We start from the raw sequence: 27,792 nt of genomic DNA, 5'->3' as shown, positions 1-27,792 counted from the left end.
AGGTGCAGACCCAACATTTGCCCCGGTTTTCCAGGTACTCTACCGAGGTTTAAGCATTCATCTTCGTGATAGGCAAGCTGAGATAGGTACTATCTGCCCCCAGCAGCTGTCCCAGAGAACTGTTCATTTGCACAGCACCTTGTTGTACTGTCAACAAGCTGTTGGCCACATGTAGTATGGATGGAGTCAGCAGAAAAATGTCAAAACCCCTGAGAAAACTCACCATAGAGTCACAGGAAGAGGACCGCTTTATGGGTGCTGAGATAAACCAACATGAGTCTGTAATAAAGACCCTGTATTTACAAAAGGCCATTTCAGGTGAACCAGAAATTCTTCCCAAGGCATTACTCTTTTAGAGGAATCTGAAGAGGGGACAATGGATTTTTTTTTTTTTGTTCCCTTTTTTCCCCTTGAGAAAGGGTCTCATATAGCCCAGGTTAGTTTGAAAGTTACCATATAGCTGAGGCTAGCCTTTAACTTACTTTCCTGCTGCAGACTCCTAACTGCTAGGATTAAAGGCACATACCACCATGCCTGGCATAATAAATTGATTTTTCTAAACCATAATACTCAGCCCTCTGTGGGGGGACTTCGGAGTGCAGAGCCCATGAAAAGGCTTCTCAGGTGTAAGAGGTTATCAGAGTTGCCTTGTTCCCCCAAACATCTTTACCTCCTCAGAATCACCTATGAGGGGTACAGTTCAGAACAGATGAGTAACTCTATGGACTTCGTTCTTTTTAATTCAGGAAAAGAAACAGAGGGAAAAATTGAATGTTTAAATAACTGTAGAAGAAAAAGGATGTGGGTGCTGGGACCTACCTTTTCTAGAATGGTGACTCATGGTTTAAGCAAAACAAAAGGAGGAAAAATAAATTCTTCTTCTCAATACTGTTTGTCGTAATCGCAGTACTTTCCCACTTCTCATCACAGCAGCTTCTTGGGAGAGCGGAGACAGGCAAGAACGGCCACTGGTACAGTGACTGCACGATGATTAGAGCCCTGAGAGGTTCCGCTACAGCCCTTCTCGGTATACTCCCTTTTTCTCTACCCCTGCTTTTGAAACTTGGAAGGAACAAATTCAAGCAAAGTTCTTCATATATTAGTTTTTAGGGGTATTTGCCTCATACCAAACTTTAACACACTCCTTACGTGTGACTGTCCCCCAACCAGGAAGCTGCTTGTTAATGTCAACTCATTAAGAATGGGAAATTATTATGTGGACACTGAAGGGAAGTGTTTTCTGGGGCCTGAGGCATTCACTGAAGCCCTTTCTCCCAAATGAACCTCAACTTTGACCTGGGTCAAGTCATGCAAATAGCTTCCAGTTGTAACCCGATTCTTGACTCACCAGCCCTTTAGGAGCTGGAAAGTAGGTTAGAACAGGCGAGTAAGCATGGTAAAGGGGCGGACAGGAGGAGCCATGCATGGCAGATACCAATCTGCTCCTCCCCAGCAAAGCTCCGAGCCATCTGCAAGGCCTGCAAACAACTGTCAAGCGATCTTGGTTGGATAGCCATCCCTGGCAGCTGGAGGGTAACTAAAGTATGAATCCAAAGCAAATCCAACACCCAAGCAAGAGGCTGCCTGCTCCTCTTTGGGGTGACAATGAAAGAAAAAGATACATGCACAGGGCACTCCTTTCCAGCCTACTGTCCAACCCTGCTGCTCTCGCCTTAGGGCTAAAGACTTGGGCCGCGTGTGTGAGAGCACAAGCAGCGGAGTCCCGGTGGTCTCATTTTGTCTCCAAATCAACAGGTGAGCTGGAGAGGAGACCCAGGACCTAAGGACAGACGCTGAGAAGGTGGTGGGGAACAGGAGTGAGGGCACACGTGAGAGAAGCACCTTGCATGTGACCCGGTGGAGCTTCCTACCCGTTCCTGACACTAATGAGGCCCTAGGGAGGTCAACCCAACTAGGGAGTGAATACAACCCCCTACTAGCTGGTGAGCCACAGAATGCCCTGGAAAGTATCTCGCCGGGACCACATTTCTTTGGCGGGCTTCACTCACCCATCGGGACTAAGCTGGAAATGAGCAGTTCAAGGTGCTCCCTCCCAGACCCAGACCGGCCTCTTAAAAAGCAGAAAAATTCTCATCCAAAGCGGGGTTGGGGGTTGGGGGAGGGGGTCCAGGCCCGCCGCCTCCCAAGGCCATGATTGGTGGAGACGGCGGCGCCGGAAGTTCTCCTTGAGTTGTGTGATTGGCTAAGAAAGAAGCTCCTCCCAACTGCAGCACTGATTGGTTGCTGGGGACGGCGCAGTCTGATTGGTGGGCGGCAACCGGCGCTTGCCAGACCCTGAAGTGACTGGTTCTGAAGGCGCCTGAGGCTGCTCAGTTCCCTCGGTAGACTTCAATCTTGCTGGCCTTGGCCAGCATGTCAATGATGTGGGCTTCGAAGTCGGCATCATGCACGCCTGTCTTCCGGAACTCGCCCGCGTACCGGTTGTTCTCCCAGTAGTGGTGCCAGTTGCCACGGCTGTCGGCCCCGAACCCATACACGTTCACCTGTGAGGAGGATGGCACAGGGGTCATTGGGAGTCTAGGACCGCTGTAGGGGACAACCAAGCCTTGCACAAGGACACTGACTCAGAGGGGACTGCTGCCTCTCTGTCTCTTTCTCATTTGTGTTTTGCTTTTCCACAACAGGGTCTCATGAGGCCCGGGTTGGCCTCAAATGATCCTCCTGTCTCAGACTCTCCGTATCTGATTACAGAAGCCACCATGACTCTGCTATAAATTTGTCTTTTTTTTTTAAAGATTTATTTATTTTGTGCACATGTGTTCACTGTAGCTGTCTTCAGACACACCAGAAGAAGGTTTTGGATCTGGATCCCATTACAGATGGTTGTGAGCCACCATGTGGTTGCTGGGATTTGAACTCAGGACCTCTGGACGAGCAGTCAGTGCCCTTAACCACTGAGCCATCTCTCCAGCCCTAAATTTGTCTTTTTAATGAAGTAATTTTTGTTAGTAAAATTTAAAAGGCAATAAATTGGGAAATGCAAACATATTGTTTATAGGAATAACAGATATGAAAAAAACCCTAATCCACATGGTTTTTGTCTATAGAAACTGTTTCCCTAGAACCACAGCTAAGGTGGGAAACAGGCCGTTCCCTCTGTCTATGGGTTCTCCTACTTCCTCTCTAGACTGGCACGGAGCCTACCTCATCACACACGTGTAGTGCAAAGAAGAGCACCAGCATTCCTGTGGAGGGGTAGCGGCCATGGTGCTCGGTCCACCTGTCATGGATGTACTTGAAGAAGGCTGGGTTGTAAATCTGGACCTGCAAGGAAAGTAAGAGACACATCAAGGGCTTGGAGGTCTGGAGATTTGGGCCAGGCTCTGACCAGCTTCTGGCAGTTGCTCTGGAATGGTGTACATGGGTTTTCCTAGGTTCCTGTGGTCAGTGCAGGGGTCAGGCATACCAGCAGGTGCAGATTTCCCCACCTCCCACCCAAGACAGGGTTTCTCTGTGTAGCCCTGGCCATCCTGAAACTCACTCTGTAAAGCAGGCTGGCCTCAAACTCAGAGACCCGCCTGCCTCAGCCTCTGCCTCCTGAATGCTGGGATAAAGATGTGCAATACCACCGCCTGGCCCACAGATTTTGATGGTCTTGATACACCTTGATTAAGTCAGCATAACCTCCATGCTGGTGAGGGTCAAAAGACCAGTGGGTAGGGAACTTACCTTCTCTTTGTCCACTCGAAGGAAGGACTTCACTGGAGCATAGGTGCTGCAAGAAGACAGAGACCGTTCAGATGGTTCCCAGATGGCAACACATCTGCTCCTTATGAGCAAATGCTAACACCCTCATGATTTCTACACTGATTTATCCTCACTGCACGTTCACCACGGCAAGGCCTTGCTCAGAAACCTTCAGCAGCTTTCAGGATAGAGCTGGGATATTAAGGTCAAGCCTAGGGACTTCCAATCTCACCCTTTCTTCCCTAAGCTGTTGTCTGGGGAACTCTACATTTGGATTAGCTGATCTCAAACTCACCGTGTGTGCTGCCTACTTTTTATATCAACCTGACACGAGCCTGAGAGTAGAGGACCTCAACTGAGAAGACGCCTCCATAAGATCCAGCTGTAAGACATTTTCTTTAAAGATGTATTTATTCTATATAAATACACTTCGCTGTCTTTAGACACACCAGAAGAGGGCATCAGATCCCATTACAGATGGTTGTGAGCCACCATGTGGTTACTGGAGTTTGGACTCAGGGCCTCTGAAGAGCAGTCAGTGCTCTTAACAACCGAGCCATCTCTCCAGCCCAAGGCATTTTCTTAATTAGTGATTGACAGGGGAGGGCCCAGCCCATTGTGGTGAAGCCACCCCTGGGCTGGTGGTTCTGGCTTCTATAAGAAAGCAGGCTGAGCAAGCCATAAGGAGCAAGCTGGTGCTAAACCACCTTCGGCCTTCTTACTACTTAAAAAAAAAAAAAATTTCAGTTTACTTTTAATGTGTATGCCTACAGGTTCGTGCCTAAAATATTCAAGGCCCTGAGTTTGATCCCCAACATCACAAATAAAGTAGAATATGAAGTAGACAAACAAAATATGGTGTGTTCACTACAATGATGGAATGCATTCAGTCTCAGTGGAGGACGGACATTGTGTCGGATGAGCAGTAAGTCACACGGACAGTGGAACACAGGTGGGCAGGAGCAGCTGGAGGTGATGTAATGGGTAATGGACAGTTTCTTTTTGTGATGTGTTTTGGATGAACCTTATTGAACTTCATACATTAGCAAGGGTTAAAATAGTGGTTTTCATATTTAACCACATATAAAAATACAAGGTTAGTCAGAGTAGACCATGAGGATGTTTAGGGCTGGGGATGGGTTATGGTGGCATTACTAGATCAAAGACCTTTAGAACATAAAGGCATTCTAACATTAACTGTCATGTTTACAGCATTGTGGACTCATAAAAAATGTTACTGGTTTGTACATTTTAGAAGTTTTTATTACATTTGTGTATCTGTGTGCTGGGGTACATAAGTGCCATAGCGTGCATGTCAGAGGACAACTTGCAAGAATGGGCTCTTTCCTTCCACCATGTGGGTTCTGGGAGATTGAGAAGCGACATGTTCACACCACTTCTCACTTCCTCAGGCACCAGGCACACATTCACGCATCTAAAATAAATACCTCTCTTGTTTGTTTGTTTCTTAAGATTTAGTAGGTAGGTATAGTGGCATATCCCTGTACCCAAGAATTGTAGAGGTGGAGGCAGGAGAATTACTTCAAAGCCAGCCTTGACCTTGTCTCAAGAAACACACACACACACTTGAGAGATGGCTCAGCGATTAAGAACACTGACTGCTCTTCCTAGAGGTCTTGAGTTCAATTCCCAGCAACCACATGGTGGCTCACAACCATCTGTAATGGGATCTGATGCCCTCTTCTGACATCAAGACAGAGTACTCATATACATAAAATACATACATAAATCTTAAAATAAATCAAAACAAAAAGAGAACAATAATGAATCCTCAGTGAAGGGGATTGCCCAGAGTTCCCAGCTGTGATAGAATTATGATCTCAAAGACAGTGACCAGAGCTGCCTCCTCGAGAGACCAGTCCAAGCTGGGCAATCATGGTTTTGCCACTAGTATACACTGAGCTGCACCAAGTAGGAAGAGACACAGTATGAACTATGCCTTCAATTAAGCCACCATTTTGAGCCCCTACTCCTCACTAATTCAATTAGAGAATATTTTGAACATTGAGAATTTTTTTTGAACAATCCCTCCCAGGGAACTCCTGGGGCCAGTATGCTACTCAGCCAGCAAAGAGGCTCACAATCGGATCTGTCCTGTGGAGAGGGCGCTGGCAATCCACATCAGGTCCAGGGCCTTGAAGGGCACCAGCACAAAGCTCACGTTGGCAGGCAGGTTCTTGGCACTCTCCGGGTACATGAAATGGTGAGTTGTTCGGCTGCCAACATCCTTCTCAAAGCCTACAGTCGGTGCCTGATTCATCCTAGAGAGAGAGAGAGAAAGAGACAGAGAGAGGGAGGTATGAGAACGGACAGGCATGGAAAGTGCTGTATTGGTTTTAGAGGATAATTTGGCACTCATCAAAAATAAAAAAGGAAGCTGGACACGATGGCTAATGCCCATGGTTCTGGCATTCAAGAAGCTGAGGCAGGAGGATTGCCACATATTTGAGGCCATCCTGAGCTACAGAGTGACACCTGTCTCAAAATAAAATGTACAAAATGATGTACACTTTGACTTAGCAATGGTTGCTTAAGTAAAGATAAAAACTATTCCATTAATCAAGGAACTAGGGGGGTACAAGGTGTGTGTTCATCCACCGAGTACCATTTAGGTACCGGAATGGAGTAAATCTTACATGTTGTAACAAACCCAACCCTATTCAGCGGAACATCCTAAGGGTGGAAAGTACCCCGATTCCTTTTTGAGACAGGATCTCATACACTGGCCTCACATTTGCTGTGTACCTAAAGTTGGCCTTGAACTCCTGGCCTCCTGCTTTCACCTCCCAAGTGCTGGGATTACAGAGATGTACTCCCCACTTCCCATTTTGGTAAACATATTACATCACAGGCTCCAAGCACCAGCCTGTTGGTCTCATTTCCTGCTGTTTGCAAAGACATTTCTGTCCCCTGAGGACGGAGTACCTTATGGCAGCATTTCTACCACACTAGGGTGACCGGAAGCTCTGCTCCTTCCCTATGCCACAGAGACCCTGGAGGGAGGAACAGTTTCCATGTGCCTCCCTAGCTTTCAGGCCAGTTCTATGAAACTGTACAAACTTCCCCCATCAGAGTGGCTGGCACCACTCTCTGGGTGGGGTGTAGACTTCCTCTGCCACTGAACACCTCTGCTGTTTTTCTCCTGCTCCACTTCCAATAGCAGAAATGTCAGAGAGGCAGGGAAGCGTCTCAGGTGCCTGTGGATGGAAAAGGCACGAAGGACAGGGAAGAACTTGCTGGGCGGATGCTGGGAGCCAGATTTATGCTTACGAGGATCTGAGAAGCAAACTTTATCTTTTGTTGTTTGTTTGTTTGTTTTCAAGATAGGGCTACTCTGTGTAGCCCTGGCTGTCCCAGAACTCTCTCTGTAGACCGGGCTGTCCTCTAACTCAGATCTGCCTGCCTCTGTCTCCTGAGTGCTGGGATTAAAAATGTGTGCTACCACAGCCCAATACCAGAGACTAAAGATCAAAGACTATGACTATTCAGTTTCAGGGAAAATGTTTGAAAGAAGACTGTCTGGGAGGAGGGACAGGCAGCTGTGAAGAAAGAGGAAAAAGAGAAGTCAATGGTAGGTGACTACAATCAAAACTATATACTCATATGAAAATATTGTAACGAAACCCATTATTGTGTGTAATGGGGGAAGAGAAAGACCATGGTTACCCAGGCTGCTCCTACAAGACCAGTGCCAGCTCTCTCCACTGATTAGCCAGGCTACTCAGAGTCAAGTGTTCTGTCAGCTTCCTTCAATCCTCTTCTACCCACTTCAGGCCCCAGACAGCAGGGATCTGGAAATGAAGGCCCAAAATAAAGTCCAAAAGGGAGGTACGTGGCATTCTTTTGGAGACTCTGACTCATTCTAGATAAGTCCTGGAAAGGGGCCAGAAGATGACAGATCTCTGGGACATGGGGCCAAGCATTCCAGAAACCAATCTGCTCCCAGCTGCCCTCAGCAGCCAAAGAAAGGTTGGGCAGGGTGGATCCCATTTTACTTGGGGCCCAGGGTCTGGCTGCCTCATCCCTTTCCTCATGCTTCCACCATGCCTTCTGTCACCTGACAATGCCAGGAGCTGGATGTCTCTATCTGCAACCTAGAAGAGGCAAGAAACGCTCAACTCCAGTTGGGGTCATCAGATGAGAGATCAAAGAATTTACAGGAGACAGCTCGAGGTGAGAGGACAAAGCTGTATTCCACTGCTCTCCCTGACTCTGGGTCGAACGGCTTCCTTTCTGGTTCCAAATCAAGAGAGATCTGCAAACAGCTACCAATGCTGCCACCTGGCTCTTTCTGTAAACCACAGACAGCCAGCTACCATCTGGGTCACCCTTTCTACAAAGCAGTTCTAGGGACCATTCCAAACACTGTGTCTTGATCCTGTGGGTGTGTGTGCAGATAGGATGCCCACAGGTCAGAAGAAATCTCAGCTTTTGGGCTGCAGGCTTTGACCCCTAAGGTTTCCCAGTCATCACTGAGGAACCTAACAATAGAGTTAGCCAGAGAAGCAGCTACCCGGGTATCCGAGTTTCCTTGGACTTTCGAAGTGCCCCAGCACTGAAGGGAAGCAATGGAAGCCTCGACCCCTAATCCTGGCCACCTCCTCTCAGTACACATTGTTCTTGGCACCAGCTTCCAGCTTCCTTCCTTTAAAGTGCCAGGAACTGGAGGATGAGGGTAATTCAGGTGGTTCTGGAGTTCTGGGTGGAACTCAGTATCCTATTTCCACATCCATCACCATTTCTCCTTTTGAAGATCTTACAAAAAAAAAATTATGGAAAGCCTCGAGAGATAAATTGCTGTGTTGGTGTTGCTATGGAGACAGCAACGGTTTCTACGACAAAGGCCTTCTGCCTCTTGGGAAATCTGGTCTTTCTGCAATGCCCATCCTAGGGGATGTTTAGCAAAGACCTTGCATTTTCAGTATTTTATCTACTCATTCATTTGTGAGTGAGTGTGCATGTGTGTGTGTGTGTGTGTGTGTGTGTGTGTGTGTACGTGCACATGCGCATTGACAGTGGGAGTCTTCTCTCGATTCCCCTTTATTTCTTTGTGTGTGCTTGTTTGTGTGTTAGTGCCCATATACCATGACGCATGTGTGGAGGTCAGAAGACAGAGTCTGAGGTGTCAGTCTTCACCTTTCTACCTGAGATAGCATCTCTTTGCTGCTGTGCTGGCTAGGGAAACGGGTGCTCAAACTTCTGGAGATCGTCCTGTCTCTGCCTCTTGGCTCCCTGTAGGGGAACACTGGAACCCAACAAGTCTGTGCTACAGCATTTGGCTTTTAAATGGACTCTGAGATTCCAAACTCGGGTTGTGAGGGTTGCTCAACAAGTGCACTTATCTGCCAAGCCACCTCCCCAAACCCCACCCTATTATTTAAGACAGGTTTTCTCCCTGGATGAGGACTTACAATCTTGGCTAGACTCGCTGACCAGCAAGCCTCAGGATCTACCAATCTCCATACCACCAGCACCGGGATCAAGGTGCATGCCACAACACCCAGCTCTTACAGGGATGCTCTACACCTGCTCTGGCTCTCCTTAACCCCATGGGTGCTCTATACCTGCTCTGGTTCTCCCTAACCCCATGGGTGCACTATACCTGCTCTGGTTCTCCCTAACCCTCTTGACTTATATTTGAGACAAGGAGGGCCTTGTGTATCCCAGGTTGGCTTTGAACTTACCAGGAAGCTGAAGATGAGTTTGAACTTCTTATCCTCTGAGCTCTATACAGGTGTGTGCTGCAATGCTGGGCATCAAACCCAGAACCCTGGCATCCCAGACGAGCACTGTACTGACCAACCGACCAACCGACCAACCAACCGTACAACAGCCTCAGCATGGGGTTTGCGTTTTTTTGTTTTTGTTTTTGAGACAAGGTATCACTATGTAGCTATGGCTGATTTCCAACTCAGACCCTGGGTGTCTTGGAATGCCTTTGTAGACCAGGCTGGCCTCGAACTTACAGAGATCCACTTGCCTCTGCCTCCCAAGCACTGGGATTAAAGGCATGCACCCTCATGCCCTGCTTTGAGATGTTTTTTTAAGCCAGAAGCCTACTATGGTATTCCAGTTGGCCCTGGACTTGGGGTGTTTCAGCCTCAGCTTGCAGCAACTAAGACGTATCAATGTGTGCTACCACACCCATCCCACTGTTCGAAAAAGAAGATAAGCACTTCAGTGTACCCCAAGGACACGAGAATGGACAGTAACAGGAACACCTCCAGACACCAGGGGGTGGATCTCTTGAGTTCAAAGCCAGCCTGTTCTACAGAGTGAGTTCCAGGACAGCCAAGGCTACACAGAGAAACCCTGCCTTTGAAAAAAAAAAAACAGAAATACTTTCTGCCAGTAACATAGTCTTTTTAAAAAATATTTATTATTATTTTAAATTATATTAAATTATATATACACATCATACATAATGATATATATGTATACCTATGCTATATATGTGTATATATACAAACACACAAACACACACACACACACACACACACACACACACACACACACACACACACGGCTGTAGGTATGAGCATGTGAATACAGATGACCATGGAAGCCAGAAGTGTAAGATTTCCCTGGTGCTGGACTTACTGGCAGTTGTGAGTCATGTGACTGTTATCTAAGGTTCTTCTAACACCAAACAGAGAGGTAGGAATATGCCAGTGATCCTGGTGTGTGCAGTGTTCAGGACTGACCCCAGGGTCTTGTGCACGCCAGGCAACTTTTAAAAAGGACTTACTTTTTGTTGGGCAGTGGTGGCACACTCCTTAATCTGCGAGGCAGAGGCAGGCAAATCTCTGAGTTTGAAGCCAGCCTAGTCTACAGAGTATGTTCCAGAAGACCCAGGGCTACAGAGAGGAAAATATTTTATTATTTATTATTATTTTTTTGGTTCTTTTTTTCGGAGCTGGGGACCGAACCCAGGGCCTTGCACTTCCTAGGTAAGCGCTCTACCACTGAGCTAAATCCCCAGCCCCAATAATTTATTTTATATGTATAAATGTTTTGCCTGCATGTATGTATATGTAACAACTGTGTCAGAAGAGAGTATTAGACCCTCTGGAGTCAGAGTCAGATGACTTTCAGCTGCCATGTGGGTACTAGGGATTGGATTCCAGTCCTCTGCAAGGACAGCAAGTGCTCTTAACCCCCAGACACCTCTCCAGCTCCCAAAATGTATTTTGAACACACATAAAACACCCAATTCAAAAACCTGGTCAGAGAGACCAAGACTGGAGCCTCTGGGTGCTGGCATTTCCTTAGGGCATGGGCAACTGGTACTTTTACCTGAACAGGAAAGTTCAAAGAAGGCTGGCAAGATGGTTTAGTGGAGAAAAGAGCTTGCCACCAAACCTGAAAATCTGAGTTTAGTTCGCAGGATCCATGTGGTGAAAGGGCTCCTATAAGCTGCCCTCCATATCCTGAAGACTCAATAATGTTAAAAACAAAACAAAACAAAACAAACACAAACAAACAAAAACCAGAGAGACAAGGAGGCTTTACAGACTGTCTTCCCTGTCCCCCTGCCTGGGTCCCTGAGAGCTCACCTCATGATAAAGTTGTGGCTGTCCACTTCTTGCCCATAGCCAGAGCCCCGAAGGTTGCCTGAGTTCCCGACCACAGCACAGCGCCGGCACTGCTGGGGGTCCCGGAAGCGGTAGGGGTTCTCACCGGGCACGATCTGGAAGAGCTTCTCCAACACTTCATTGGTGTTGTGTGACTTGAATTGGGGTTGCAGCATCTGAGCAGGGGAGAGGGCAGTGAGGATGGAAAAACTCTCACCCCTCAAACTTCCCCTCAGCCAGAGGCATACAGACCTCCATGCACAGGGCTGTCTGGGAATCCCTTTCCTGAGCACTGGGGGACTTCTCTCTTCACAGTAGCAAAGTCTTGACTCTCAGTCAGTCTCACTATAGAGAGACCAGTGGCCAGTCATGAGCTGCCCCTCCAATGCTCCAGAGAGGCTTGAGGTGAGGGTGGGGCTGTCTGAGTGCTATCTGAGGCACTTTGGAGGGGCTTACGGTCCTGGGCCATAAGGCAGAGGAATCTTTAGGAATCTTTTCGATCTGTCTCCAGGGGACTTGTCTATAACCACTCTGAACCTCTGGGAGGTGCAGGGAGTTCTTACACAGCCCTGTGGCTGGAATAAAACTGGTTCCCTCCTCATCAAAAGCCAGAATCCAAACTGCTAACAATCAACAAAGACTCCAAGTCGATGAGGTTAGCCTTAAACTCCTGGTCCTTCTGTTCCTCTACCCGCTAAGTACTGTGTTTTGTTAGAGACAGGGCTTCCTCCTATAGCCCAGGCTGGTTTTGAGATTGCTAAGTAACACTGGCTGGCCCTGAACACAGTGTTCCTCTCGACTCAGCCTCCTCAGTGCTGGGATTACAGAAGCAGACCAGCATACCCTGCCACAGTGCAAATGCTCAGTGGGGCCAGGCCAGTGACACACAGGAACAAAGGAGGTGGGGTGCACAGCAAACAAAAGGTCATATGCCTACCAAAAAAAAAAAAAAACAACAAAAAAAAGGAAATCCATGGGCCACTGAGATGTCTCAGGTGAAGGCACTCGATGCCACGCCTAATGACCAACATCCAAATCATAGGACCCATACAGTTGAAGGAGAGAACTGACTCTGACCTGCACACATATGACGTGACATGCACATACTATACACACACACACACACACACACACACACACACATGGTGGGGGGAGAACACATTTTAAAAATATTTAAAAGAAAAACCAGCCAACTGTTGCCACATAGGAAAATTTCCAGGAGGAACTAAAAATATAGATTTCACACGAAATCCTCTGAATGTTAAATATTGGTAATATAAAAGCAGTGGGCTGGATTTTGTTCCCTGAGATAGGGTCATCAACTAACCCTTTGAAATACTTCAAAACTAACACTTTGAAATGCCACAGACAAAAAGAAGCAGGCCAGCCTGCTCTACAGAGCAAACTCCAGGACAGCCAGGACGACACGGAAAAACAAAACGGAATAAAACTAAACAAATACCACGAGCCTTCAGGAGGCTGAGGCCAGAGGATCCTAAGCCTGAAGGCACTGGCCGGGAAAACATAATGAAACCCTGTCTCAAAGAAACAGCAATGTCAGGTATGGGGGCGCATGCTTCTGCACCTAGGGGGCACAGACAGGCAGAGATCTCTTGAGAGTTCAAAGCTAGTTCCAGGCCAGTCAGGGTTAGATGAGACCCTGCCTCCAGACAAAAACTAAACCAAGCCAAACGTAATGGTATATACCTTCACCCCAACACTCGAGATTCTGAGGAGTCAGGCCAAGTGGATGTCTCCCCCCCCAAAAAAAAGAGCAGGGCAGTGACCCCTGTGCTTGAGAGGCAGAGGCAGAGTAAGCTCTGAGTTCAAGGCCAGCATGGTCTAGAGTGAGTACCAGGACAGCCAGGGCTACCCAGAGCAATCCTGTCTCAAAAACAAGCAAGCAAAGAAAAGCTGTGGAGAAAGCTGTGGAGCAAGCAAGAGCAGAGAGCAGCGGCTCTGGGAAGGAGCACTTGCCTCGTACACCCCAAGCCCTGGCCGTAACACTCAGCCTTAACGACATTGCTGTAGACTAAGGCACAGCCCCCTGTGTTTGTCTGTGGACAAGCAGGAGCTGCTCAGGGAACCAGAGACCTTTTAGAGCAGAAGTTTGCCTCTGAGACAAGAATTCTCAACTTTGTGGCAAAAGTGGGTGGCTGTGGGGAACAGGAAGATGTGTGGGTTGAGGAACATAGTGCCTAGACAGACTCTGAGGTGCATCCCTGAGACCAGAGGCCTGCCTTGTCTCCGGGGGATGAGGCCATGGCGGAGACTGTAACACCAGGCAGATACTGGGCACTTTCTGAACCTTGATTTTCTCCATAAAACAAAGTTGTATCTGAAAGTGACATGTAGGACTCTGCTAAGGTCCTGTGGACCTCCTCTGGACCTGTGCTCCATAGATGCTGGTCTTGGAGGACTCTAATATTTAATCTGGGCCAATAAACCGGTTCTGGTCTTGATAAATGTGTACATCCTCACATCCACGAAGAACGAGAGGAGAGGCATCTTACTCCTATACTGGTGGGAGGAACGGGGACCAGGAACTGCCTCTCCATGCCAGGGAAAGCAGGCAGCCTGCGGGCTCCATTCTTGGCCCAGGAGACAACCAGATGGCCCTGCAGAACCTAGGAAGTGATGCTCCAGTGATGACGGGGGCAGGGTGGAGGACAAGGAAAGCAAAAAGGTCTTGGGACCTAGGAAACCAGGGATGGACCTGCTACAGGCCCCTCTGAGGCTCCGGTGTTCCACCTCCCTTAGTGGCTGAGGCTTACAATGCTCTCTCCCAAGCCAGAGCAATCTTTTCCAGCTGAGCCAACATTTATCAATTAGGATGTTCAGTCTTAAAAATCTATTAAGTCGGGGCTGGGGATTTAGCTCAGTGGTAGAGCGCTTACCTAGGAAGTGCAAGGCCCTGGGTTCGGTCCCCAGCTCCGAAAAAAAGAACCAAAAAAAAAAAAATCTATTAAGTCTGGGGATAGACCACCAGTAAGTTCCTATCATATAAGCACGGGGGACCTGAGTTCAGATCCCCAGCACCTGTGGGAAAGCCAGATGGGGGAGCATGTTTCTGTAACTTCGTGCCAGTGGTATGCAGACAGACGTCTGGGATCTCGCAGGCTGGCCAGCTTAGCCAAATAGCCAAATCACCAAGCTGTAGATTCTTGAGACTCTATTCCAAACATTAAGGTGGGACGGCCAGTGCGGTGGCACATGCCTTTAGTCCCAGCACTCGGAAGGCAGAGGCAGGTGGATCTCAGGTGGACCAGCCTGTTCTACAGAGTGAATTCCAGGACAGTTAGAGCTACACAGTGAGACTCTGTCTCCTAAAAACTAAAGGAAACAACAAAAAGACCCATGACCACCACAAAAATAAGGTGGACAGTGATTAAGTCAATACTTTACAGCATCTGGCTTCCACAGGCCTAATTCTGCATGTATGCACACACACTTAAAACCTGCACAGCACATACAGGGGCTGGAGAGATGGTTCAGCCCGGGAGAGCATTGGCTGCTCTCCTGAGGTCTTGGGTTCAATTCTTAACACCCATATGGTGGCTCACAATTGTCTGCAACTCCAGTTCCAGGGGATCCAAAGCTCTCTTCAGTCCTCTGAGGGCAGAGAAATACACACACGAAGAACATCCATTCACATACTAAAACAAAAATGTATATATACGGGATTGGGGATTTAGCTCAGTGGTAGAGCGCTTGCCTAGCAAGCGCAAGGCCTTGGGTTCGATCCCCAGCTCCGAAAAAAAAAAAAGAAAAAAATGTATATATACTGTGCACACAGATCCAGGCTCCTGGCAGGCAAGAAGACCAGGAAGGAATGGTGCTCACAGCACAAGCCTGGAAACCTAAGCACGCACGCGCACACACACATGCAGACACACACACACGCACACACGCACGCACGCACGCACACCCCAAATAATATTAAGAATTTTGGAAAAATAAGGTAGGTGCTGGAGGGTGAAGCCTGAGGCACTTGCCAGCAGGGCAGCATTTGCTGCAATTGTGGGGTGGCTTCCTGCCACCTAAAAGCACGGCCTCCCGGTCCCCACTCACACTGCTCTGGCCTTCTGTGCTGCCCACCTGAGCCCAGAGCATTTTGGGGGCAGGGTTGCTACATTGGACCCCTACAAGCACCACAAATAGTAATTTCTCTCCTTCCAGGTCAAAACTTATCCTGCCTATCAGCAATCTGTGATCCAGGGATACGGCTCAGATCAGATGGGCTTCCTGCTTTGTCAGGGTGCTGGGAGCCATAAGATGACAGACAGCCTAAATCCAAAAAGGGGGACTGGTCACAGCAGCTCCAAAATAAAGGGGACCCATTCCGGAAAGCAGTCAACAAAAGGAAATGGAGGGGGGGCTTCAGTTCTTACCATCCACCACCGCTGGACATCCGGGGTGAGGTTCATGTTATCTCTCGTCCAGACAGGTGAGATGTTACTGTCAAAGTGGCTGTCAAACCACTCAGAGGTGCCGGCATCACCCATGCAGCGACTGCAGGTACAACTTTTCCCCGAAAGCCCCTCCTTGACAAGGCGCTGTTGCCCAGTATAGCCCGGTACCAGCTTCACTCGGTGTGTTCCGCCCAGAGTCCCCGAGTCCAGGTAGGGCAAGGTAGCCATGCTGTGGTGTGAGTACGTGAAGAGCAGAGACATAATGAACACCAGCAGGAAGGCCATAGAGAGGAACCACACTCGAAGGGAGCACTTCATTGTGCTGGCCACGGGGCGGCTGTCACCGTGGCCAATCCTTTCCCAGCCCACTGTGGGGCCAGCCACGGTGCAGTCTGCTGGTTTGGGCAGCACGTGGAAAGGGCATAGGGGCACGAGGTGTGGCAGGGGACTCTTGCCACACCTTCCCTCGACAAAAGGAGAAAGCAGGAATGGCCTCCCTCCCTCCCCCCGGTCCCTGAGCCACTAGAGCCTCTGCTCAGAACTTCATCGGGTCTCTCAGTCACTAGCTGGGCCACAAAGGTTCTGCGCCTTCTGCCGCCCCGTCAAGGCAGAGGTCAGTCCATCCCAGCCCTCTAGTCCCTTGTGAGTGCTGGCTGCCAGCTCCGGGGACCCCCCTCTTTGGTGGCTTGAAAAGGTCCAGTCTGGAGCAGTCTGGGTCCTTGTGGCTCATGAGCAGACACTAAGGCAGCCCCTCCTCCCCTGCAGTGGGGAATCCCTGGAACCCTGATTACAGCAGAGAACACACGGGCTTTAGGAGGCCTGCATCCCATGCACGAGTCCTCATCACACTTGCAGGCCGTCCTGGCCCAACTCCTTGGCCAGGGGAAAAGAGAATGACTGAAGGCCAGAAAAAAACCCAATAATCTCAGTGATCTCCGCTGGCGTCAGGGTTGCAGAAACCAAGACTTTCTCCATAGCGTCTGGACTGCTGCTTCTCATCAGAGGTGCTGGTCCTTTCTCCTGGAGATCGAGCCTCCTGCTGCAGGGGCACAGTCGATCACAAACGCCTACTCGTCCGTCCGTGCATCCTGTGGGGTCCTCTGGAGCTGGGGACAGCTGCTGCTTAGCAAGATGCCAGACACTACGCCATGTGGGTGGGCAGAGCTGGTGCGGGGCTCCTCATTAGGACTCCAGACTCCTTCCTGGGACCGTTGGCCCTGGCAGGGCAGCTTCTGCCCACCCCTGCTTCTGGGGTGAGGCTGTCCTGTCCTTGGCTCCTCCCAGCAGTGATCCCCTGGCAGGCTTTTCCACACCTGTCAGGCGCCAGGCTGCCACAGCATGACCCTGAAATTCAGAGAGGAAAAAGGAATATGCAGCTAGACAGTAGAACCTGAACACACACACACACACATACTCACTCTGTCTCTCTCTCTCTCTCTCTCTCTCTCTCTCTCTGTCTCTCTCTCTCTCTCTCTCTCTTTCTCTCTCTCTCTCTCTCTCTCTCTCTCTCTCTCTCTCTCTCTCTCTCTCTCTCTCTCTCTCCCTCTGTGCCAGCAGTAAGAGATGCTGGTCAACACAAGGGTAGACAAAAGAAAGGGCTGTCTCCTCAAACCATCCACGGATACTCTCTTTGCCTAACTCCCAGCCTCGAGGACCATACCTTCACTAATTAGCCTGAGAATAGACAAGGACTAAGTTAATTTCCCCTGGGCACGATGGCAAGGGCTAACCCTCTCCATTTAGAAAGCCTTGCCCAGTTAGTTACTTTTGGACAAAGCTGAGGGGAAATTGGCCTAGGGAAGATCCCTAAGGCCTGAGAATGGCTTCCCCTACATAACACTCTCCGGGAACGTGTAGTGCCCACAGGATGCTGGCAGAAACTTGTCCCTGATCTCTCAGGTGTGCACTGTTCAGCAACATTTCTGATTGGTTCAGTGAACCATGAACAAAATCCTTCCTGCTCTGATATACAGGGAAAGACATGTCAGGAGGTTTCTGGTCTCGAAACAAACACCAACCACCCCACCCACCCCAGGCAATTGCCTTCATCTGTGTTTTAAGGACAAAATGAACTCCTAGAGTCCCATCCAGTTGGTCCCAGCAGCCTGAGGCTCCATACTGTCCTAGCACACAGCAGGGAGAAGAGGCCACACTGGCCTGAGGGAAAGGAGTTTGAATCCATGCTCGAGGCATCTCTTAAACCATCTGGGTAAATCCAGCCAGCCAGAGTGAGCTCTGATGGACCCCCAGTCTGGCAGCCCTCCCCATCCATTGTTGAAATCTCCAGCCAGACACACTAGGGTTCTCTGGCTGCTGTGGCAAAAAAAAAATCAGCAAGAGGGTTCAGTGGGCAAACCCTTGCACAAGTTTAACAGCCTTTGTTCAATTCCCCAGAACACACTTAAAAGACAGACTCGTCTCTAAAGAGTTGTGCGCTTCTGATCCCATCTCAGGCCACCTGTGACCCCAACCCATCCCACAGACTCAATTAAAACAATTAAAATGGGGGCAATGAGGGAGCCGGCTCAGGGGTGAATAGTACTGGATGCTTTTCTGAAAACCCGACCCAGTCCCCAAAGCCGCAGGGCAGCGCGTAATCATCTATAACTCCATTTCTAGAGGGATCCATTACCCACGCCTGGCCTCCTGGGGCACCGGGCAAGCACGTGACACACAGATTTACATGTAAACAAAACATTCACACACCTAAAATAAAAACAAATACGTCTTTTAAAAACGAAGAGGAAAGAGACAAAACCCCTGCCCCCTCAGTTTGTGATGGCTCAAATTTCTTCAGTGATGTTGAGACACAGAGTCATCGAGGACCCGTATTAGCACCTTGTGACAGGGAAGACATCATTCTCGATCAGGAAAAGGACGCTTATAGATGTGAGAGCACTTGCTTAAGACCTCGCAGGGCCTTTTGAGTGGCAGTGAGCTTCGAGACCTGGCCCGATTCAATGCCTGTGACAAGGAATTTTCTGCCTTTCTACCACACCTACAGACCCAAATTCAATCCCTGGGACCCACATAGGAGAAGAAAAGAGCTGACTCCGTAGCCTGGTGTGGTGGCTTAGGACTTTAATCCCAGCACTCAGGAGGCAGAGGAAGTCAGATCTTTGTGAGTTGGAGGCCAGCCTGGACTACAAATCACGTTCTAGGACAGCCTTCTGTGTTACACAGAGAAATCCTGCCTCACAACAAAAGAAAACAAAACAAAACGAACGAACTGACTTAAATTTTCCTCTAATGTCCAAATGTACACACACAAATAATTAAATACCGGTTGTTTTTTAATCCTAGCATCAGAACATAAAGGCAAGAGAATCATTTGAGTTTAAAGCCACTGTAGTAACGTGAGTAAGAATGGCCAACACATCATAAGTGTGAATGCTTAGTCCCCAGGGAATAGCACAATTTGAAAGGATTAGAAGGTGTCTTAGTTAGGGTCTTACTGCTGTGAGCAGACACCATGACCAAGGCAACTCTTATAAGGACATCATTGAATTGGGGCTGGCTTACAGGTTCAGAGACTCAGTCCATTATCATCAAGGTGGGAGTTTTTTATAGAGTTGAAGGAATGAGGAGCTTCAGCAGGGGAGATGAGTGGGTTTTGTTGTTGTTGCTGTTTTTGTTTTGTTTTTTAATGAAGGGACCCCTCTGTGACTATGAAAGTGGGTGCAGGGCAGAGACTTCCAGAGGAAACAGCTCTGCCAGACTGTCACTGACTCAGTGCCAGGTCACCAGATATCATTGGACTGACTTGATAGGGACAGAAAAAAAGTCCCCGTTCGGCAATATGTCTAGGGAAGAGCAGAGCGGATATGAGCAAAACGTTCTGCCTTAGAACCCCTGCGTCCGCTCTGATCCTGAGAGTTTAAGCTCAGAGTAGACAGACAGAGCAAAGGGGGCAGGGGAAGGTACCAGAAGCCTCTAAACACAAACTCTCACCCCCAAGGTCATCTAATGCTGGCCCCTATTTATCTCATTTCTAGTGGTGAGTTCCTGTTGTCCTAGGTATCCTAAATGAGATCCCTCCACTTCACAGCTACTGAAATACCCATGAAAGTCCATGAACATCCCCCCATGTAAAGTGTAAGGAACTGGGACTGAGGTGTGGTATTCATGCCTATAGTCTCAGCACTTTAAAGGCAAAGGGAGCAGAATCATGAGTTCAAGATCTCATGGGCTACATGGACAGTCTTCATTTAGCCTAAACTCCATAAAGAGACAGGGCCTCGCCGAATGGTAGTGCACACTTTTGATCCCAGCACTCGGGAGGCAGAGGTAGTCAGATCTCAGACTGTGAAGCCACGTTTGTCTACACAGTGAGTTCCAGGGCAGCCAAAGCTACACAGAGAAGAAACCCTGTCTCAACAAACTGAGGAGCGGGGGAGAAAGGGAGAGGGGGAAGGAGAGGGGGAGGGAGAGGGGGACGGAGAGGGGGACGGAGAGGGGGAGGGGGAGGGGGACGGAGAGGAAGAGGGGGAGGGAGAGGGGGAGGGAGGAGAGTAAAAAACGAAGTCAGGTGTTATCTCTCTGAATTTGAGGGCACTGTGTTTTACAGTTGTTAAGTTCAGGCCAATCTGGGCTACATATCTAGATCCTGTCTAAACAAAAAAAAAAATTTCTAGAAATGCACTCTATCTCTACCCTTCCTCCCAGGGAACCACAGCTTCTCCAAGGAGTCTATGCCATGGGCTTCAATCGACCATCCAAGATCCAGGAGAATGCTTTGCCCATGATGCTTGCTGAACCGTGAGTGCAGACCCAGCTGTCCCTCTTCATAGTTGGTTTAACTAAGTGTTTCACAAATGGCTCTCATTGTTTCTGGGCACAGAATGGGCTGTCTGGGACAACCTGCTTTCTCAGGAAAAGAGCTTCAAAACTGCAGAGAGAATCAAGGGGATTTGGATGCAGTTTTCTTCATTCCCACCTCACTAAAAACTGATATGGTGGGACTGGAGAGATGGCTCAGTGGCTAAAGGCACGGACTGTTCTTCCAGAGGTCCTGAGTTCAAATCCCAGCAACTACATGGTGGCTCGAAACCATCTGTAATGGGATCTGATGTTCTCTTCTGGTGTGTCTGAAGACAGAGACAGTGTAATTAATATGTAACAAATAAATCTTTTTTTAAAAAAAGACTGATATGTTTTATTTTGGACACTTTCTGGGTTTTAGAAATTACATTGGAGGTAGGCATGGTGGTTCATACCTGTGACCTCAACAATGAAAGAATCCAAGGCCAGTCGGGGCTACAAGATATTAGCAGACTGAGCCAGAAAATGGCTGAACAGATAAAAGTGTGTACACCAAGCCTTGGTGTTGGTGATCACTGGAGGTGAGGGACCAGACCACATGGCAGACTTTGAGAAACGACTTTCCACAAGTTGTTCTCTGACCTCCACCAGTGTGTGTGCCCCATCCCGCATACAAACAAGTGAGGTGGTGGTGGGGAGGGGTAGTTTTAAATGTATACTTCAAAAGGGTGAATTCCATATGGTGGGGAGTGGGTGGGCACCCACCCTCCCAACCAAAGACAGTGTCTTACTCTGTAGCTTGGACTAGCCTGAAACTCGTGGCAATCCTCTTGTCTCAGCCTCAAACACTGCATGCACCTCTGTGGCACCCAGAAGTTCAGCCCTTCAAGAGTCAGATGGACCTGCTTCCTCTTTTCCCCCAGCTTTTTATAGGCAGGGAATCCGTGGCCAGAGGAGGCTCCCACAGAACAAATTAAAAATGAAAGCCCAAGGGAGGCTCTCAGCAGCACAGTGTTAAATGCAGCAAAGGGTGCTGGGAAGGGGAATATACCGTAGGCTACAGTGTCTTCAGAGCCCATCTCGGTCAGATCCCAGGAGACCAGGCACAGAAATAACCTAATGAAACGCAGGCTAGTAGAGTCTCAGATCAGCACAGCTGAACACCTTCCTGACAGCCACAGACAAGAAAAGTCAAAGGAGGGCGTGAAAGATAGGGGCGGGGAGCAGAGCTCTCTCCGACCATTCCTGCAAAGCCTGTGTGCCCTAAAGCTTCCTCTTGAAGACAGAAAATCAGTCTACTGCTGAAAGGTCAGGATGCCTTATGAACCCCAGGCACATCTGGGGCTTCTCTTTTACTATTGCTGATCAGGAATCACAGGTCGGCCAGACAAAAATGAGCGCTTTAAGACCACTGCATCTTCCATAAACCTTTCAAACAGACTTTTTCTACCAACTGGGACATTCCACCAAAAGTTCTCTTTTTTGTCGATTCCTGCCAGCACATCATTAGGGGCCAACTCCTGGGTGAGGCGACAACTAGAACTGGACAAAAGATGCCCTGAGGACTCCGTCATTATCTTGAGTAAGAGACCCAGAGCCATCCCAAAATGGCTCAGTGTTTGATGGTAAAAATGATCACTATAACCCATGAAAAAGTGGATAGAATCAACTCCACAAAGTTGTCCTCTGACTTCCACTTAAGAGGCCCTTAAAGGTTTGTTGTTGTTACTTCTTGGAGCTGGGGAGATGGCTCAGCAACTAAGAGCACTGGCTACTCTTCCAAAGGACCTAGGTTCTATTCCCAGCATCTACCTTGTGGCTTATAAGCATCTGCTTATAAGATCCAGACAATCTGAAGTCCTTTTCTGACTTCCATAGGCACAATTCACACGTGGTTCACAGATACACATGCAGGCAAAACACACACATGAAATAAGGACAACAGTTTTAGGTGTCCATTCTTTTAGAGGATGTGGGTCCTAGGGAATCGAACTCAGGTTCTCAGCATTAAGGGCAAGCGCTTTAACCCACTGAGCCATCTTGCTGGCTCAGTTTTGTTGTAAATCACATTTCCTTATGTATCCGTGTGCCACAGCACGGGCGTGAAGGTCAGAGAACTTGCAAAGAGCTGGGTTTCTTCTTCCACTAGGTGGGTCCTGAAGATGACATCCAGGTCATCAAGGTTTGGCGGTGAACCTATACCTGCTGGTCCATCTCACTGTACCTGTTCTGTTTACCCACCTGAGTGTTTTGCCTGCATGTACTGCCTGGTGCCTGTGGAGGCCAGGAGAGGGCATCAGATCCCCTGACCTGGACTTATGGATAGTTCCATGCTGCCATGCAAGGTGCTGGTAACTGAAACTAGATCTTCGAAAGAGTGACAAGTACTGTTTTTTTAAAATATATATTCTTTAAAAAAAAAAGATTTGTTTATTTATTTATATGAGTACCCTGTAGCTGTCTTCAGACACACCAGAAGAGGGCATCAGATCCCATTACAGATGGTTGTGAGCCACCATGTGGTTGCTGGGATTTGAACTCGGGACCTCTGTAAGAGCAGCTAGTGCTCTTAATTGCTGAGCCATCTCTCCAGTCCGTTATTGCTTTTTTTTTTTTTTTTGCTTTTTTTTTTTTTTTTTAAAGTCAGGGTTTCTCTGTGTAGCCCTGCCTGTCCTGGAACTCTCTCTGTAGACCAGGCTGGCTCCAAGTCAGAGATCAGCCTGCCTTCACTTGGATTAAAGGTGTGCATCAGGGGTTGGGGATTTAGCTCAGTGGTAGAGCGCTTGCCTAGCAAGCGCAAGGCCCTGGGTTCGGTCCCCAGCTCCGAAAAAAAAAGAAAAAAAGAAAAAAAAAAGGTGTGCATCAGTGGGCCCGGCTTCCTTGAGCCTTTTTATGCCAGCATTCTCCACTATATTTATTTTCATTTTTAAAAAGACTTTATTGTTTGTATGTATGAGTGTACATGTGTGTGTGTGTATGATTGTGCGCACGTGCAAGCAGGTGTCCGGGAATGCCAGGGGAAGGAGACAGATCCCCTGGAGCTGGAGTGCAAGCTACCAGAGGTGTTTTCTGAGAATCAAACTCAGGTCCTCTGGAAAATCCGCTCCTGACAGCTAAGCTGGCTCTCAAGCCACTCGTTTTCATTTGTGGAGACAGGGTCTTGCTATGTAGCCTGGGCTGCCTCCATGTGCAGCAATCTCTCTACCACTCTTCCCAATGCTGGGGTGACAAGTGTGCACCACCACACCTGGGTAGCCCCCTTGTCTTTTCTCCCATCAACTATCACTATATTCATATAGTTGTTCTCATGTTACATCTTGCTTTGCATTTTCCCTACTGTGTTTTCTTTAGTTTTTTTGAACTGATGTAGTATCCCCTCCCTATAGCACTTTTTCTTTTCTTGGTTTAAAAATTAAATTCCTCTTCTTATAAGCATCTTAAACTGTTAGCATACGTGCATTTTCCTATTGAAACCTAGGTTTGAAAATGACAGAAACTAGGGGCTGGGGATTTAGCTCAGTGGTAGAGCGCTTACCTAGGAAGCGCAAGGCCCTGGGTTCGGTCCCCAGCTCCGAAAAAAAAAAAAAAGAATCAAAAAAAAAAAAAAAAAAAAAAAAAAAAGAAAATGACAGAAACTTGGTGTGACTTAGTAAGTAAAGTCTCTATCTTTTTTTTTTTTTTTAACTCCCTGCCTCTCTGATTGATGCACTTAACAATTCTGGCTTTCTTTCTTTCTTTCTCTCTTTCTTTCTTCCTTTCTTTTAAATTAAAAATCTAAGTTAGAGGCTGGAAAGGCCGCACAATCAGGAAGTGCCTTCCCATGCAAGGATAAAGACCTGAGCTTGATTTCTAAAAAAAAAAAAAAAACAAACACATTTTAAAAACCCTGGTGCAGTAGCAAATACTTGTAATCCCAGGGCTGGGGAAGGCAGATCCCAGAGCCTCTTAGGGTATGAGAGACCCTGTCTCAAAAGCAAAGGTTCCTGAAGAACATTCCCTGGATTCTCTCTGATCCCCACACATTCCCATCTCCTCCTCCTCATTCCCCACCCCCGAGTGTATACTTGGCATCTGTGGCAGCAGACACTACTGCTCCCCATTAACAGTGCCTCTCTGCCTTTCCCGCCAACAGAATACTGACCTGTTTAGGAAGTTAAGACCCAGACCCGAGAAATGAAGCAAGACTGACCAAAGCGAACCGTAGTCAGTCTCTTTCTTTAAACAAGGCATTGGTATAAACGTAGCCCAGTATCACTTGAAGAACGAAGGAGCTATCTCTTAGGGCTGACTGAACTCTGGTCCTCTGTGAGAAAAGTACACTCTGAATCATGCGTGAGCCATCTCTTCGGCCCCCACAAGAATCTCTCTCAGGCATGCTGGTGATGGTACGATTGCCTTCCTGCCTTTATTTACTTAGGGTAGGAGGCAGGGTCTTTCTATGTATCCTCCTGTTCTGTCTCCGAGAGCTAACACTACAGGCACTCACACCTGGACCTGCTGCTCTCCTTAAGCATGTTAAAAATCGAGATTGGGCCTCAGCAGACGAGCAAGGGGCTTGAGAATAGCCAAACGGGCTTTTCTTCAAGAGCATCCATATAGCCAATAAGCATACTCACTGGCCAGGCAAAAGGCTGGAATCACGTGCTAAGGAAGTACAGAGGCTGCTCTAGGCCATGAGGTGTTTTTATTTTTTATGTTTTGGCACGGGGCGGGGGTGTTTCAAAACAAGGTTTCTCTGCGTAGCTCTGGCTGTCCTGAAACTCACCCTGTAGACCAGCTGGCCTCACACTCACAGAGATCCACCTGCTCTGTCTTTTGAGTGCTGGGACTAAAGGCATGCGCCACCTCACCTGGCTGTCAGTGAGTTCTTATCTTGTTCAGGTCTTATCTGAAAGATCCCATTTGTCCTGGCAGCACAGCCTGCCCCTGTCTGCTGTGAACTGGACTAAAGGAGATGAACAGGAGAGTGGTGTTAACTGGTGCTTGTCAGCTCGCCCCGGGACGTGTCAGTCGGCTTCCTCCAGCGTTGGCTAGACTTCTATCAATCTTGTTAGAGATGGGTTGATATTCCTTCCCAAGAGACAGGTATTGGCAGGGATGCCAGTTCCCTGATATGAATAGTCTATCCAATGCATCCCGTCAAGACGGCACTGTAAATCTATACTCTAAACACAGGAGTCATACATAAAGGATAAAATTCTAAAACCAGTAACACAACCGCACCCCACCCTCAGACCCTCACAGCCACAACCACAATCACTAAGCATGGGTAAGAACTGACCAGAAACACAGAGGACAAAGCAGGGTTGAAGCTCACAGGTCTGCTGGTCTGAGCCTGGAAACAGAAACTTGGGCATCTATACAAACTTAGGGCCTGGGAAAGCAAACTGAAGGGAAGTTGCTACTTGCTGGGAATGGTGGCACATGCCTTTAATCCCAGCGCTTGAGGCAGAGACAGGCGGATCTCCGAGTTCAGGCCAGCTTGGTCTACAGAGTGACTTCCAACCAGGGAAACCCTGTCTCAGGGGAAAAATAAAAGAGGAGAGAGAGAGAGAGAGAGAGAGAGAGAGAGAGAGAGAGAGAGAGAGAGATCTGTCAAGGAAGGAACAGATTACCAATGCTAACAGTTAGTAGAGAAATAGACGCACTGGGCTGATCAGACTGCGCGGTCGGTAAAGGTGTTTGCTGCCAAGTCTGACAGCCTGAAGTAGACTCCCAGAGAACCTGCATGGTGGAAGGAGAGAACCAGCTCCCAAAAGTTGGACTCTGGGGGTTGGGGATTTGGCTCAGTGGTAGAGCGCTTGCCTAGGAAGTGCAAGGTCCTGGGTTCGATCCCCAGCCCCGAAAAAAAAAAAAGGAAAAAAAAAGTTGGACTCTGATCTCTACATATCTACTGTGATGTGCCTGACCTCTCCCTCCAATAAATAAATGTAAAACATTTCGAGGTACGCAAGATGCCATGTCACCGCCCCACCTCCTTGAGAGACTGACGTGAGGGAACGGATAGTTCCCAGGCATCTGAGGCTGTCTTGGGCAATTCAGGGAGAAAGGGTTTGGGGACAGAGAGAGACTGAGATTTTTTATAATGATCATGTAACTAGAGTTGTGGCTGGGGTGGTGTCTTGGTGGCAGGAGACCTACTTAGTGTGTCTGACCCGCTGGTTTCAGTCTTGAGCCTGTGTAGCCATAGACTTGAGAATGAGACAATGAGAAGCATGGAGACAAAAATTAGGTTCATGGTGTAGCACTATGTAGCAATATGTACCCTGTACCTTTCTTCTCTGAAAAAACAGCAACACCAACAACACACACACACACACACACACACACACACACACACACACACACACACACCCCACAGGCACACATACAATTTTTGTTTTGTTTGTTTTTTAAAAATGATTATTTATTATGTATACAGTGTTCTGCCTGCATGTATGCATACAAGTCAGAAGAGGGCACCAGATTTCATTACAGGTGGTTGTGAGCCACCATGTGGTTGCTGGGAATTGAACTCAGGACCTTTGGGAGAACTGCCAATGCTCTTAACCTGTGAGCCATCTCTCCAGCCCCTCGTTTTGTTTGTTTGAGACAGGGTTTCTTTGTGTAACAGAACCCTGGTTGTCCTGGATTTGCTTTGTGGACCTGGAATTCACTGAGATCTGCCTGCCTCTGCCTCCTGAGCGCTGGAATTAAAGGTGTGTGCCACCAGGCCTGGCTAGGTAAGTCTTTTTTTAAACAGGGGAGAAGCGCTTGTTTTCCTTACTTTGGTGATCAGATTATTGAAACAAGGCACTCCAAGGGGTTGGAATTACCTCTGCCCCCACCCCCACCACCAAGAAGCTCCTACAGGGAGAAAGAAGACTTCAAGCTAGCCAGAGCAGACACCTGTCTCCCAGAAAGAGATGCCCCGCCATGCTGACAGCTTGTCAGACCACGTGGCTGGAGCGACCACTCAAGACAGTGACAGGCAGGGGAACTTGACTGGGTTTCTCAGCTGTGCGTCCTAACTCTGGCCCTCTACGCACATATAAACTCACAACAGGAACTAAGACAAACTTGGGGGAAGAGGTCACTGGATCTCTTTGTCTTCTTCCCAGGATGGACACATTGAATGAATCTCCTCTTCCTGCTTTTAACTGGCTAAAAGGATACCAGGCTGAGCCTGCCAGGTGCGGATGCCGACCTCACCCAGCTCCGGGGACACTGCCTTTGTTTATGTTACTTCCGTTTGTTACAGCTGACCACTCCTGACTTCCAAGAAACCATAAACATAGTCTCTTGCCTCTCCGGACCACTCTCTTTCCTTCTGCTCT

At 48.3% G+C, this 27,792-nt stretch overlaps 1 protein-coding gene across 6 annotated transcripts in view; it reads right to left on the bottom strand.

The window, feature by feature from the left end:
- Positions 1–230: 230 nt before the first annotated feature.
- Positions 231–27,792, bottom strand: part of St3gal2 (ST3 beta-galactoside alpha-2,3-sialyltransferase 2) — a 51,115-nt gene continuing 23,553 nt past the window's right edge. For 4 of the 6 annotated variants that reach the window (XM_039097961.2, XM_006255627.5, XM_006255625.5 and 1 more), the window contains 6 exons: positions 15,695–17,059; positions 11,286–11,479; positions 5,811–5,990; positions 3,691–3,736; positions 3,166–3,285; positions 723–2,504 (listed from right to left, as the gene is read on the bottom strand). In XM_039097961.2, coding sequence (XP_038953889.1) covers positions 2,331–2,504; positions 3,166–3,285; positions 3,691–3,736; positions 5,811–5,990; positions 11,286–11,479; positions 15,695–16,033 — 1,053 coding nt within the window. In that variant the 5' untranslated portion in view covers positions 16,034–17,059 and the 3' untranslated portion in view covers positions 723–2,330. Of the gene's footprint in view, positions 2,505–3,165; positions 3,286–3,690; positions 3,737–5,810; positions 5,991–11,285; positions 11,480–11,555; positions 11,649–15,694; positions 17,060–27,792 lie in introns of those variants that run through there. The other 2 variants (XM_039097962.2, NM_031695.2) reach the window with 2 other exon arrangements.

This window comes from Rattus norvegicus, chromosome 19 (genome assembly GCF_036323735.1).
Source record: "Rattus norvegicus strain BN/NHsdMcwi chromosome 19, GRCr8, whole genome shotgun sequence".
Lineage (NCBI taxonomy): Eukaryota > Metazoa > Chordata > Mammalia > Rodentia > Muridae > Rattus > Rattus norvegicus.
This window is presented reverse-complemented; position numbering and strand designations above follow the sequence as displayed.